The 14,845-nt window shown below is 40.5% G+C and overlaps 1 protein-coding gene across 9 annotated transcripts in view; it reads right to left on the bottom strand.

Moving 5' to 3' along the window:
* LOC122573590 (transcription factor cwo) overlaps nucleotides 1-14,845 on the bottom strand; it is a 38,099-nt gene that overhangs the window by 5,597 nt on the left and 17,657 nt on the right. For 4 of the 9 annotated variants that reach the window (XM_043740164.1, XM_043740172.1, XM_043740163.1 and 1 more), the window contains one exon: nucleotides 10,520-10,649. The exons of 1 other annotated variant lie outside the window; for it this stretch is intronic. In XM_043740164.1, the coding sequence (XP_043596099.1) occupies nucleotides 10,520-10,649 (130 nt within the window). Of the gene's footprint in view, nucleotides 1-8,784; nucleotides 8,928-10,519; nucleotides 10,650-11,528; nucleotides 11,573-14,845 lie in introns of those variants that run through there. 4 more of the 9 variants (XM_043740168.1, XM_043740171.1, XM_043740165.1 and 1 more) reach the window with 3 other exon arrangements.

Genomic DNA, 14,845 nt, shown 5'->3' with positions numbered 1-14,845 from the left:
TAATGGTATTTTAGGAAAGCCTGTGTAGTTGGACGAAACGAAGGAAATCGTAATACGGATCTATACGTTCCTCGACGAAATCGAAATGCGAATTTATAAGAGAAAAGTGTGTGTATCGGGGAATTTGCCAGATCGATGGTTTCATCGTAATCGTCGGAACAAACCTCGCTGCGAATTATCATACGCTTAACGAGGAAAAAGATAATAAATAAAACGGAAGATCCTACGAACTCGAAACTCGATACCACGGAGTTCGTCCTCGTGGCATTATCCGACGAACGCTATAGCGTTCGATGTACAGACTCGGTACAGCGAACTGTAATCGAGAATTGCTCGTTGACCCTCGACTTCGACGTTTCTGCTGATTCGACGAGACGCGACGAGAACAGCGCGGCGATCCGGGAAAGGAGCCGGATCGCGAAAAATCACTGGGGAACCACATTAACGGGGTCGAGTTATCGGCATTCCGGATATAACCGGATCAGGGAGAACTTTGCGGCTGACATCGAAGCCTGTGTTATGACCAGAGTTTATCGAGAAACGCTTGACCTCCTGGTGTTTTTTAAACGATAACCGGGTATCACCGGATCTAGCAGCTTCATCGCCACTGGTAATAACAAACGAACGCTGTAAGCATCTTGCGGCACGTCTATGTTTGTATTTAAGACACGCTACAAAGCATTGGTTCAACGGTGCGCTTTATCCGTCGATCGATAATCGTTTGGACGAGCTGAAAAATTTGCCGCGATCGAGCATCGTTCGGTTCACCGTTACATCGGTCGGTAATTCGATGCAGCAAAAACGTTGTGGTTCTTTACATTGGCAAAACGCTTCGGCCAAGATAGCCGCACGCTGGGCGCTTCTGTAACTATGGAAAAGAAAGCTTTGCCCAATTCGAGCCAAGCGACATAGCGAGTCGATAACGATAACTTCACCGATAAGCAGAAATATAACTAGTAAATTAGTCGGTAAATAAAGGAAACGTCTTAAAAAACTCCTCTCGTCTTACAACTTTTTTTAGTAGCTACCTCGGTAAACGATAGTTTTTATCATCCGTAACATCGTATTAGATATGAAAACGGAACGCTCGAACATTAATATATTGTTATCCAACTCGTTTGAATAAGCAAATCGGATACCAGAAAGCTAGAACGCACGGCCGTTGATTTTAATATACTATTGCGAAACGTGTTTTTCACGTCGCTTGTACCCGGAAACGTGCCTTCCTACGAAGACTTTACAGCTTGACGTAGGAAAGATGAATGGCCTTGATAAGAAGAAAAGAACAATTCCGTGCGAGGATGATAATGCTGTTTGAATAAAAAAAAATTTAAGCGAAGATAGAGAGAAACGGATATAAATGATTTGAAAAAAAAAAATTTTTTTTAAGCGATCCGAATGTTTATCAAGGTTAAATCGCCGATTCCGTTGCTGATAAGACTGTACCAGTAACACGAACAATTACATAGCTTCTCACGGAAATGTTATTTTTCTCGCCACTCTCGATGCATATGAAGCATTCCTTTTCGCATAAGTCGTCTAATTCTAGAATATCGCATATCTAATGTCTCCGGTGGACGAATGATCACGTTGACTGCGAAAAATACATTTACGAGGACAAACGTGCGAGACTGATTACGAACAACACCTTGTGAATGGACACGTGCTGTTTTTAGTAACCCTGACGCAACTGGCTACGTATTATTTTTGTTACGAACATAAATTATTATGATTTCCCAGGAGTAAAAGAAACGTTCGTCGTTGGTTCGACTTCGATCGACACACGCTGCTATTCCAATCATACATTGCGATAGTATCCTGACTAATATCACGTACTCCAATCGTTTATTAATATCAATCAATGCGGCTGTAAATTCTGCAAAAACGCAACGTTCGCAAGAATCATAGCGCCTTCTTTATATCCCATACGAACGATGTAGTAGCTATAAACGGAAACACGTTCGCGAAGTAAAGAATCATGGTATTGATAGATTTTTACGCGGGTGAAGAAACGCGATAGAGGTTGTACTAAAGTCCAAACCAAGAGGCACTATTTTCCAGAATCGAATCTGCATCGCGCCGGTCCACTGGAGTATGATTAACCTCCGATCGGTTATCGAGAAAGCTCCGTTATCGACTTCGTTTAATGGCACCGCGCGAAGTCCAAGACGATATCCCATAACGACGCACTTGCGTCTCATTCGCAGAAAGCTCGTAGCAATCGTTACGTCTACGTCAAGCCCTCGTGACGCTCCGTTTGTTCGTAATCGAACTCCAACGAAACACGTGACAAGAAAATACGAATTCCCCCTTTTGTATCTCGATAAAGAATAGCAGGGGGGCAGTACAGGCGAAAAACATAGGGAACAACCAGCCATTTCGTAACAAGATCGGCAATTTCACGTCGGTCGCGCGTTTCATACGGTTAAAGCAAACAAGCGATATCGTCGAATGATTCACTAGTCCGTACTTCTATACAGTTACATTTCCATTATGAATATATTGCGATGAGTTATTTAACGATTATGCGCATAACCGGCGCACTATTTGAAGAATACAAAAGTTGTTAGCAGAGTGTTTATTTCGCTCGAAAAAGGTATCCCCTCTTTGTCTTTGAAATTCGTATTTCGATCGCAAAGACAAAAGACAAAGACAACGATTATAAGAGACAAAGAATTAAAAGTGCAAAGGAACGGGAGAGGGACAGAGCGTATGATCGTTGTTTGTCAGTAAGTAGGAAAGTCAGCAGTTGCCGAAATAGACAATTCTGTTGAGGTATGGGGAATTTAACTAATCGGTGACTAGATGGCATCACGTGCGAGACGAATCAGTGACACGCAACGTGCAACACGTGCAACGGTGCAACGAAGAGAAGAGATAACAGTTATCTGTCTGTGCATGTAAGTTGAATCGAAGGAAGATTGTATTCAGCTCGGCTATGAAATTCGTTTGTCGTTCTATTCCGATACAATTTCGCGACCTTTCAATTCAGTCAGCTATGTTTAGCGCGAAACTATGAAATTACACGATACCTAAGGTTAGTTTTACAGGCATCTTGCTTATAACCGAGTCCAGTTCAGTCTATAACCATTATGTGATCCGTAACAGTCGAGCAACACGGTCTGTACGATCGTTTTATTCGGTCGTACCATTCTATTTTAAGAAATAATAGCAGTCAATGTTCGATGTTAGCAACTTTAAACATAACTTATGGAAACTTTTCGAATGTAAATTTAAATGCTCGTTAAAGTCAAATAACTGCATCTAATAGATTAGGAAGTAAATATTGTCTCTGTAAGGAGCGATTTTAAAAATGACGAAACGTTAAAACTAAACTTCGCTAAACGAAAAGAGCGATAAAGGTAGAATATGTAAGGTTAAAAAGCAAGAGGTAATAACCTCTATTACATAGCAAGTAATTAGAGATACGTAAATTTGAAAATTTTCTATCGCGAGCAACGTACAAATGAAGGTTTTTGAACAGGCGAGAATTTTTTAACCGGTAAATGGAAATTCGAAAGGAAGAGTTATCGTTAAATATCGAATATGGTAAAATTCAATTTTTCTAATGCAAGTTCATCTCGCTACCAAACTGAACGAGGCTAAAAGAAAAGTACGTTCTAAGCTTAGAGCGTTGAGCGAAAGCAGGCTACTTTGTGACTCTGGAAATCTTCTCAATGGTGACACGCGAATTCTGTAAAATTTGTGTCACAACGTTTGTAACTTGAACGACATAAGAAAGGTCGCTGCTCTTATGGAACACGATTAAGTTCGCGCACATCGTTTCTACGCCGGTGATATTATTATTTGGGTCGCTACTGATAATCATCGCTTCGTGAACGTTTTTCCTCGAGCGTACAACGAGGGTCAAAACGATTTTCTGGCCGTGTTACTCCGTTTCGCAAACAACTAATCATTTCGGAGCGCGAGAATGAAAATACGATCTGCATAAAGAGATAAGCTAAAGACTTTTCCATGCGACGTTACGAACAGGTTTTCTTCGAAACGCGATAAACGTACTTACTCTACGCCGCTCTACGAAGTTTCAGAAAACTTGCGGAGGCGCGTGACTCGCATTATCTCGATTGTCACGTGCAAAACAGACAAGGAAACGGGTAACATCTACCGAGAGACCGCTACTGGTTGTTATTCGCGTGAAAGACATAGAACAGGAACGGTTAGGTAAGAAAATGTGGTTGAGTAAAGAAAAGCGTAAGTACATATATCTGATAACTACGTCAGTTAAATAGCTTTTAATTAAATAGGTTAATCGTTGTTGCTCCGCCATAAACTGTTATTCCAAGAACAAATACGTTGTTGATATTGCGCGTTGGGCAAGTTTCAATACCCACGATATTTGAATAATATCAATTTGATTGAAAAAAAGAAAAAAAGGAAAACAAGATGAAAGTCATGAAATTTAGGAAGAAAGCGATTAAGGACAGCGTAACTTAATAATAATAATAATAATTTACGTGAAACGTGTATTTCGCTTCTTTCGCGTGCATTCGCGTGGCCAAGGTTCGTCACATACACAGAAAATTATTTCACTTTCCGATCGTTTACACTTTAAATAGACGATAAAACGTCGATCGTTTCGAAAGTATGAAAATTGAATTAGTGAGCAAACGTTGATTTTATTGTACGTATTGTTGATCCCATACGAGCGAAGGAATGCCAATACCCCAGACGACGTAAAAACTTATGGCAAACTTCGAGTTCTTTCTTGGTTATCCAAAAAATAGGTGTCGATGAAAAAATGAAAAAAAAAAAAAAAAAAAACGCGAAAGGAAAAAAGGGTACGTGTACTCGCAGCAAATATTTATCTTGTAGCGTGTGAACAGTATGTTTGAAATATTCTTCTTGCTCGACGAGTGAACACTATAAAAAGCAAACCCAAAGAAGCATCGCCTAATCTTAGACGGTTTAATCGCGAGCAGAGTACGCGCTTGGGGATCGTCATTGGCCCGTGGTAACACCCGATGACGTAGAAGCTGTATCGAGACCCTGACTCACTGCCGAAGCCATGACCGAGAATCCGGTCAGGTATTTCCCCGCGTGAAACGTTACGGTGGTGTGAAAATCACGTTCGTGCCATCGAGCACATCCGCGGACACGTCGTGCATCGCTCAGAAGAAAAAACGACCGTGTATAAACCATACTTCTGGGAAATTCATCGAACAACCTTGCATTCACCAAACCATTCCGAAGGTTACGATTCGATTCTCGATTCCATCGTATTTAATCCTAAATAACGAAACGGATAAGATAATCAATTCCATCGAGTGTTAATTCATTAAGAAATAAATCATTTGTATCTATATCTAATGTAAGACTATATCTATCTAATTATTTATATTTAAGCATCGTTTGCTAGAGGAATGACACAGCTAAAAAGAGAAAAAAAGAAAGAAAGAAAAAGAAGAAAATTAAAAGCGAATAGGTATTCTTACTTTATCAATTGTATTAAATTCTGGATAATTGCAATAAGATTATTAAATACGATAAAATTATCGTAGCAGCAGATTTATTTAAATAATTATACGTATTAATCACAATTAAACGTTTGTACGACAGTAATTAAGATGTGAATAAAAATCTGTGAAAGTCGTAAATGTCGATTTCCTTATATAACGTGTTCGTTCGAGCGACGGGAATCGAGCACGTGGGAAATTATTGTATAGAAAACTATTATGGAAAATTACCATTTACTGGAGTAGGGGATTAAGAAACACCCTGCCTATTTTTTACCTTATCATCCGTATCGTTCTCCCGGTGATTCGATATGTATGCAACGATTGATATACGCAAAAACGTATAATAGGCAAAAACAAACTCTTAGGATTATTCGATTCGCAATGTAGTAACATAATATTCGATCGGTAACAAGCAATGGAAAAGTACGCATGGTAATTTTAAAATAACTGGAGTACGATGGAAACGGATTAAAAAAAATGTCGATTGAATTTTTCGAGCCAAAGTTTCTGAATACCTTGATGTCTGTAACGTAGAGCAATCGTCGTGTTTATTACAAGAGAGTTTATCTGACAACCTGGTTTAATCAAGATGTTAATCAAGCAGCGACTTAATCCGAGTACGAAACATGTCAAAAACAGGTCACAAGGTATCACTGATAGCGTCGTAAGAAATTCAAGAGGAAAGAAACATAAAATATCGAATATTTTCGTATACCGTTCTCGCGGAGAATCGGGTAGGTAACGTTGATAAATTCAACTTATCGATAAATTCGAGCCAAACGGCAGTTCCCTTTTTGCACCCCATCGTCACTCGCATCGTCGCTTCTTTAAAAATACCCTTCAGAGAATAGTTTTAATAACTCGAGCTTTATATATTTTTGCATCTTTATCGATCGGTTAATTTTCTAATTTTAAAAAACTTCCGAATATTTGTTTAAACTGAACGCTTATCAAAATTACCATAACGTTTGGCGAGAAGCATCGATTAACAAAATTACGAGCATCGATATTCGCTCAGCATGTTCTAACGAACGAAACAAAATTTCTCCAACGGACGCATAATAAATTTTGTTTTATACGCAGATCGATTATTCTGAAATCAGTTGAAACGAATTACCATTTTTCAAATGTCGTATCTTCGCTTCGCTCTACGATTTCTCCGTAATCTCGGCCGTAAGCTCTCATCGAAACAGGTATTATCACGACATAAGACTAAAGTACGAGAACAAATTTTCGAGATTACAGGATCTTTACTAAAAAAAAAAAAACAGAGAATGCTTGACTTCGCAGGCGTGCGATGTTTTCAACCACCGATCCTCTCGAAATCGATCGAGATTATATAACGACACGAAAACGAAGGTGATTGCGTAACAGAAGATAAAGAGCCGGAGATTTTCACCTTAGCTTCGATTTGACAACCTGAATTGGCAGTCGCGACGATTTCGAAGATATAAAGAGAGAGAGAGAGAGAGAGACTCTCGACTCTGCGCCGATCCATAGAATCGAGTCAAGGATAGGCGAGACGTCGTCGTTTCGAGCGGGTCGCGAAATAAATTATTTTTAAGTCCTCGTGTCTTCACGAAAATAAGCGTGAGCTTATGTTACCAATCCGATCGACACTTTCGCAACTGGCCGTCCGATTTTAACGGAAACTTAGTCCAAATCAAAGTTCGTAATAAACGTATCGCGAAGCCGATAAGGACGCTTTTTCGGTCAACCGCTTAGAATCATCTCGTCGCTAAATTGACTTTGCATCGAGCGAAGAGAAAAAAGAAAGCGCGATGGACTTCGTCGCGGTCACTCGTCGTCGCTACAGTAAGATAAAATACGAACTTTACTGTGCGAATTTCCCGGGGAAGATGCTTTCGTCGCGTCTCGACGTCAATTTCTTTCGTAATTTCGATTTGTTTGAAAAAAAAAAAGAAAAAAAAAAAGAAAAGATGACGTGTGTCTGGAGAAGCGATCGTACGGACGTTCGGACATGACGAGGAATTGGAAAGTTGTTGCGCATGAAAATTAGGGGGTCACTGAATCCCTCGGGCGTTCTTGAAATTCTAATGTAATCCGCGAATTACCATAAAGCGACCTAGCGATGAAAGCAGGCCACTTGAAATTCCCATCTTTTGTATCGATTAGCTGTACGCGCGTGAACACCGAAAGCCGCATTTCTTTCGCCGTGAATTCCCAGTTACACGCTCGCTATAATCGCCGAGAGAAGGCATTCGTTTGCATCGTGAATCCGCGTGATCGGCCGTTTGGTTTACGTGATCGCGAGGAGATGCTTCGTCACGCTCAACGGTCACTTCCTGAACGAGAACCGATAATGGATCTAGGAAGCATAGAAATTGCAAAACCAGTACCGAAGCACAGAAATTTATCCTCCAATTTCACGCACGTTCTAAAAATAACACATTCTATAAATACCTCCAACTTTTTGGAATATATTTCGTACTGATTCTCATATATACTTATGTGTGTGTGTGTGTGTGTGTGTATACACGAATCATTATGAACGCATTCAGTGTCCCACTTTCGAGTGCGAGTTTGAGAGTTTCGACAGAGTTTTAAACCGAAATCAAATTTATGAAACATTTATAAAATGGCAGATGCAACTCATGCACGCTTGCCTCGCTGTCTTCGTGCGTTAATTTATGCAAAGAGTCGTAAAACTCAACAGAGGTTGTTTATCACGAGCCCTTTGATTCACGACGTTCGTGCCTCGATTGGCATGTTCCGCTTAAAACGAAACGTTTACTACGATAAACGTAATCGGGATGATTGTTACGCCACGGATGGCATCACCATGGGGAACTTTACGAAAATAAACGGGACCCCTGATAATTATCAGTCCTAGTTGTAATCAACAGTAAGATTGCGTCGACTTTCGCAAACGATTAAAGCGCTTTCATTAATGGCTATACAACGTTGTTGTTCGTGCACGTCTGGTCGGAACGCGTATCGTGAACTGTGGACTTATGTAAAAGTGGCACGACCGATCGAGAGATGGCACGTTCCTTTCAATGCGAGCATCGAACACACTGTGCGTGATGTATCATTCTTAAGACTTTTAAGAAACGTAACGAAAAACGTCATTATTACGATTCAACCAAGCGTTTTGAAGGCTCCGTCGTTCGATTGCCATCGTGGTACGTTAATTTTTACTTTACGATTCCCTTTGTTCGACCCAACCCTCGGTTCAAACCACAGCTGAATCGATCGTCGCCGACAGACATCGACGAGAACGAGAACGAGAACGAGAACGAGAGAACGTGATCGGTTCCTTCGAAGCCACGTGAATTAGAATTACCCGTGCGTGAATCTGCAACGACGCAAGTGCAGCGGACGCACGCAAAAGCAATTGAGCAAGTTGCCTTGAACGATGCTGGATGTCTCGACGCAACGCGATACGACGCGACACGACGCGACGCGACGCGATCCAACGCGACTAATATCCGCGCCACGTTGCTTCGATCGTCGAGCCAGCCTCTGCCAAAACTGGCATTCCCCACGTTTCACGCCAGACACGACGCCAGAGATTCGAACGTGCTCGTTGCACGTGATCCGATGCAATTACAGAATGAACAGGATATCGTTTCACGAGCGTGTCGCATGCCCGTTGCGTGTAAATATTAATTCAGAACAAGCCGACCTCCCTTCTTGCGAATCTTCGATCATCGTCACGTTTTATCGGGCCATTTTTATCGAGATAAAATGCCGCGCCACTACCTAAGGTCTTATATTCCCCGATATATATCACGTAATCGGTTAAGCAGTACTTTTGTCTTTCTACGTAAATTGGAACGCGCGTGACCGAAGCTTCTTCGAGCTAATACCTGTTTAGCGATCGTACTTAAACCAGCGACAAGCTGTTTTCCTGGAATCAATTCGTTTCGCGTCTATTTGTGCTTATTGCTACGATATATAGATACGATATATCATGCGGAAATAGAATTTACGTACATCGAAGCTTCGTAACGCTCGTAAAGAAAAGTAAAAAGAGAGGTAAAAGGTAGAAAGATACGTAACGTTCGACGCTTTTTTATTCTCGCGTTACTCGCACATAGAATCGAATAACATGTTTCTTACGTCCAATTACCAGCTTCCTTAAATTCCAAAAATACATTTTTCTCGGCGATACGTTTCAAAAGATTATACATAAAACATATGAATTGTGAAAAGAGCAAACCGTTAACGTATTCTGAAACGCATAAATATTAATTTTACTTTGTCTCGCGTAAGTTCGATCGATTTAAAAAAGCCAGCAATATCAATGTCATAATTCTAGCGTGATGGTTACTCGCCCATATAAAATATTCATGAAAGAGCCGTGTACCTATATCGTGTGGCGAACCTATGTAATGGAAACTGCCGAGTGGAGAATCCGCCACACCTGGCCAACCTCGTAAAATCAAGCTATACTGCCAAACAACGTGGCGATGCCAGCGATCCGAATAATTCGTCAACGACTTTAACAGGTGCATTCCTCGAGACGCGATATGCGCCTCGAGGGGCCACGTTTTCTGGCACGTATCGCTCGTTAATATAACAGAATCGTAACCTGAACCAGAGTTTCAATGAATAATCGACGACGAATCGAAGGAAACGCGCGAACCAAAATTTATCGAAAGTCGAAACTCGATACTGACTTTATAATAAATAGGAAAGGCTTTTATAAGTTTGGCCAAGGTATACAACGCCATGCTGAAACCAATTTCGCCCAGACGCGATGTCGCAACCCTCGTTTTCGAGAAACGTGACCGTCATCGGCGGCAACCAGCTGTTGCATCACCAGTCGATTCGAAAACACGGAAAACCTTTCTCTATGTTGGCCTAAATACCGGTTCCTCGAGCGACGGATCTTACCGCGGCCTTTCCGGTCCCCGTACCGTGTACGAACTTGCGAACATTGATACGTATCGCGGTTACTACAGTGCTAAACTGCTAGCTGGCATATAGTCTCTTTCTTTCAGTTTCTTCCGAATCTTAGGAAGGAAACAAAGGTGACACGGTGAATAATGCAAAGAGAAGAGAAAACGACTCACCCTAGAAACCTTCTTCTTGGTATAAACCTCGTCATCCTCGGAGGCTGTAGCAAAGTTCAAGTTTCCTTCGCAATAACCAGCGCCTATTCCCATCCTGTATATTTCGTCCTTGCAAGATCTAGCATCCAGACTGCAAACAAAACATAGCATCCATTTATACCAGAGTCTAGTTCGCATTCCTTGTTCCTCGTCTATTGCTAATAATATCGCGTCGATAATATTGCGTTTACACAACTTTTACGGGTTGTTTGAACGCTCGGTGCCTAATGGGCGAGATATAAGGCGAAACGATTTCAAAATTCGATCCTTGGAATTTCGTAACGGCAGTCACGTAAAGATCGTGAATTCCTGTCGCGATTGCACCGTGACGCATGGTGCTCCGACGAAAAGAAATTTCCCGCGACAGTTCCGTGAACAATGGCACAGCGACAGCAGAAAGGATGTCGTGTTCGAATAACTCTCGTCGCTTTCACATTCGTGCGAGTTTTAGTAGAAACGTGGAAGGTTCGTAAAACTCTCGAAAAATGCTGCTCGAGATCCAGCCAGAAATGGATCGTTGTAAAATGTTGAAAAACACGGATCGCCACGGCCGTGCAAGCTAACAAAACACATGGTCATAAAGCTGATTTTCCCAATTACGATTACTCGACGCGCAAACATCGACGCGAATTCTTCTTCGAACCACGAGTTTGTGATTTATTACCGGACAGTACTTTATGACTTCTAGGGATCGTTGGAATTATAAGAAATTTATAATTTTCACGATTCGCGGAGATCGTTTGTCAGATATTTTACTAAATAATAAGAAACAAACTCTGGGAAGTCTCGTGTCAGAATTATGCGCTTCGTAGTGTACAAGAAGTAGACGTTTCGGCGTATGTTAGAAATTTTAATTTAAAAAAATGTATACGATAGATATATATGACAGGCAAGAACGTACATGTGTGATAAATCGCAAGCAACTTCAAGGTTCCAGTAAATTGAAACATTTTGACAAATGTATACGAACCTGTAATTTACTTGCCTTGAAATATCCATTGAAGTTTCTATTCTCGTTCTCATTAGTCGAGTCGTTATTTGCTTCGAGTAGCTCGAATTCGAACGAGTCGATTAATCCGAACGAGTTTGAAGAATCAATGGGTAAATGGAACGAAGTTCCGCGATGCGGACGAGTTACCAGATGTCGAGCACGTGTTCATCGATCGGCGCGTTACTCGCGGAATTTCTCTAGGCGGAAATGATCGTCGTCCATCCAGCTCGGCCGCAACTGTAGGCGCACACTTTACGTAACGTTTCGAACCACGGAGCGAACGTTTCAGTCAATAACCCGACACGTCCACGTCCTCTGCCCCGTTATAGATTTCTTGCTGTAAATAGAGTCGACGGAAAAGGCACGAGTATCCGCGCATTATTGATAACACCAGCAATGTCGTACCGCGTAAAAGTTGCAGCTGACACCGGTTCACCGTGCAGCTGACCGAACGCTACGACAGCCTTAACGATACCCCCGTTTTCCCATCGACATAAATATTGACGAACAGCTTAAAGGTTCTCAGATATTTGCGATTCGTCGCGTTCAAAGAGCATTGAATCGCAACGATCAACAATAAGGTCTAAAGAGAATCATCCTCGCTAATGTAGGGCAAAACGTAGCTTTCGAACGAATTAACACAGAGTCGATCGCTGGGTATAGGATCGGTCAGATTGCCGATGAATAAGTAATACATACATAGACGGCGAATATCTGAAACGGATAACAAGATTTGTTGCTACTTTAATAGAACGTAATAAAACTTAATTGAAACGTTTCGTCCGGTATTTCTCATTTTTCAAAACGTGTTAGGATATTTGAAGTTAACCGTGGTTCCTACTTTTTCGGTAAAGTTATATTACACAGGCTATTACAAGTTATACTATACAGATGTTGATCAGCTTTTGTTACACAGCTTTTAAAGATATAACTATTTCTACGGAATTTCCTTCAAAAAATTCCACCATAATTCATCCATAGAAATAGCCGATAAAATCGGTTAATTTTGGAATTTCTTCCAAACTATGGCCCATTATCAGAGGGAAACGTTGTACGTACCGAAACAGCTAGATGATATTAATAGATGGACTATTCAGCAAATATTCTCTTCGAAGTTATTCATAGAGCATTCTCTTCGATCTCATTCACCATTGTACGCTTCAATGTCGTACGAAGTTTTTTAATTGAAAAATTGTCCGACAAGACGATTACTTGCTTGATACTTGATAATTTGTAGAATAACTGCGCGCAAATTAAATCACGTTATACACACACAACATAGATGCAAGAAATCGTGATTTTCAGCGGGCAAACGTCTAATGGTTTCCGTCACAGCTCGTTTACCAGTCATCGACGAGGAAACGATTACAATGCGGTGAGACCGAATAAAAACGTGCTAGCTCCTGTTTTCCTTTTACATCGCAAATGCAACTGTGTTATGTACCAATACGGTAAGAATAATTAATTACGTGGAAACTTTGAACGGTACCAAACGATTAACTTTCTTGCATATAATTCAACCGATATTCATAGTGAAATTTTACAAGTTATCGGTGTTGATCAATTTTCTTGCATTGCGGTAAAAGGCCTGATGACGAAACAAAACGTTTCTAAGAAGCAGCTAAAAACAAAGGAATTAAAAAATTCCAAAAAGCTCGGTACTCTAATCAGAGATATGAAGATTTCTATGCTCAAAATTGAAGCTTTCGATTATAAACAGAGAAAATCCCTACAACTCGTAACTTGTCGATTCATTCATATTATTTACTTGATACAAGGCATTGTGTAAGAGGAATTTGTTATGCAATAATGCCTTTGTTAAGACGTAAACGGTATTTTTCAAACGATTGCAAAGCGTGACGGCTGACGTTCCAAATTAAGCTTACGCCATAGCGAATAGTTGAATACACAAACGGTTGCACTAGCTAATTACTATGCACACATAATTAAAGCTGTGTGTCTGGAATGACTCAATACGTAGTACCAGCTGAGGTACGAGCCTTGCTAGGCTACAATAAACAAAATATCGTTGCCTCGTAGGCAAGTGCAAGTAGAACGATGTACCTTCTTACATCGCATATGCCGCGCTGCTAAGATTTTGTTTGTTCTTCTTAAAAGTGCAAATTTCTAGGAACATTTATCTGTTTCGTAAGGTAAAATCGAAAACAAGATAAAAGTATATTAGCATCAGAATGTCTGAGTAAATAAATTACCTGTTTAGGTAATAATTTCTCGTAGTCAAGCGAGTTTCCCTGTTGGTCGTCTTTTTTCTTCTTTCTTTCTTTGTTTTTCCAGTTTATAAATCTAAAATGCGTACTAAGAATCATTTTACGCCGAAGGCTACGCGCTATATAAAGACAATATCCTCGTAGCGGAATTGTACATAAAATTCCGTCGACTCGACACGTGCCCGCTCTTTCTCGGCTCGTGTTAAACATCAGGTCGATCACGTAACACGTACGACGAGTTAAAGAGACTCGAGATTCTTGCGATCAAGGAGAAAGAAAAACAATCGCATCTTCTTCTTATTCCTCTGCGTTTCGCGTTAACGGTAAATATATTTCGCATAGGAATTCCGTATTCGCTTTAATAACCTTGTTTACCTCGATTAACATAGCGATGGCAATATTATACAAAATTTCTATTTTTCTTCATTTCTTTTCAAAGCAAATTCCGATTATTTACGAATTCGTTACACGAAGGATTCTTTGATAAAAAGTTAATGAAGCGTTACGACGATGGAAGATATCGGCTAACGAAGTACATTAACCAAATTACGTTGAGAATTTATTGTGCGAACGATTACTCGTATCATACGGATGAAAATGATTTAATTCGATGTCGTCTATCATTATAATAGAAGAAACGTTAAACCAATGTTTGAACATCGATATATAATTATACATACACCAATCGATAAAATTAACTTTCTTTATCATTATTCGTCGCGCAGCTCCGAAGCAGAATTCACGATAGAGAAATTTCATGGCTAATCGCGTCGCGTATAATTTGTGTAATGAAAGGAACGCATTATTGTCGAGTGATTATCGTACAGCCACGTACCGTTGTCTATGTAATGCTTAGCAACGCTTTAACCACTAATGATATTACTTTCACGCTTTGACATTTGCTGTCAATTTGCGAACAATCTATTTACGTAGCTGCAACACCGAAATGTAACGACGATAATGATGCGACGCGTAATAGTGGATTTTGACCACTCGACGATATCGAAAATTTAAACCATTGCAGGTGATTACGATTAACGTACATGGAAACGTACTTGGAATCGGCAC

This window comes from Bombus pyrosoma, linkage group LG12, assembly GCF_014825855.1.
Source record: "Bombus pyrosoma isolate SC7728 linkage group LG12, ASM1482585v1, whole genome shotgun sequence".
Classification (NCBI taxonomy): Eukaryota; Metazoa; Arthropoda; class Insecta; order Hymenoptera; family Apidae; genus Bombus; species Bombus pyrosoma.
This window is presented reverse-complemented; position numbering and strand designations above follow the sequence as displayed.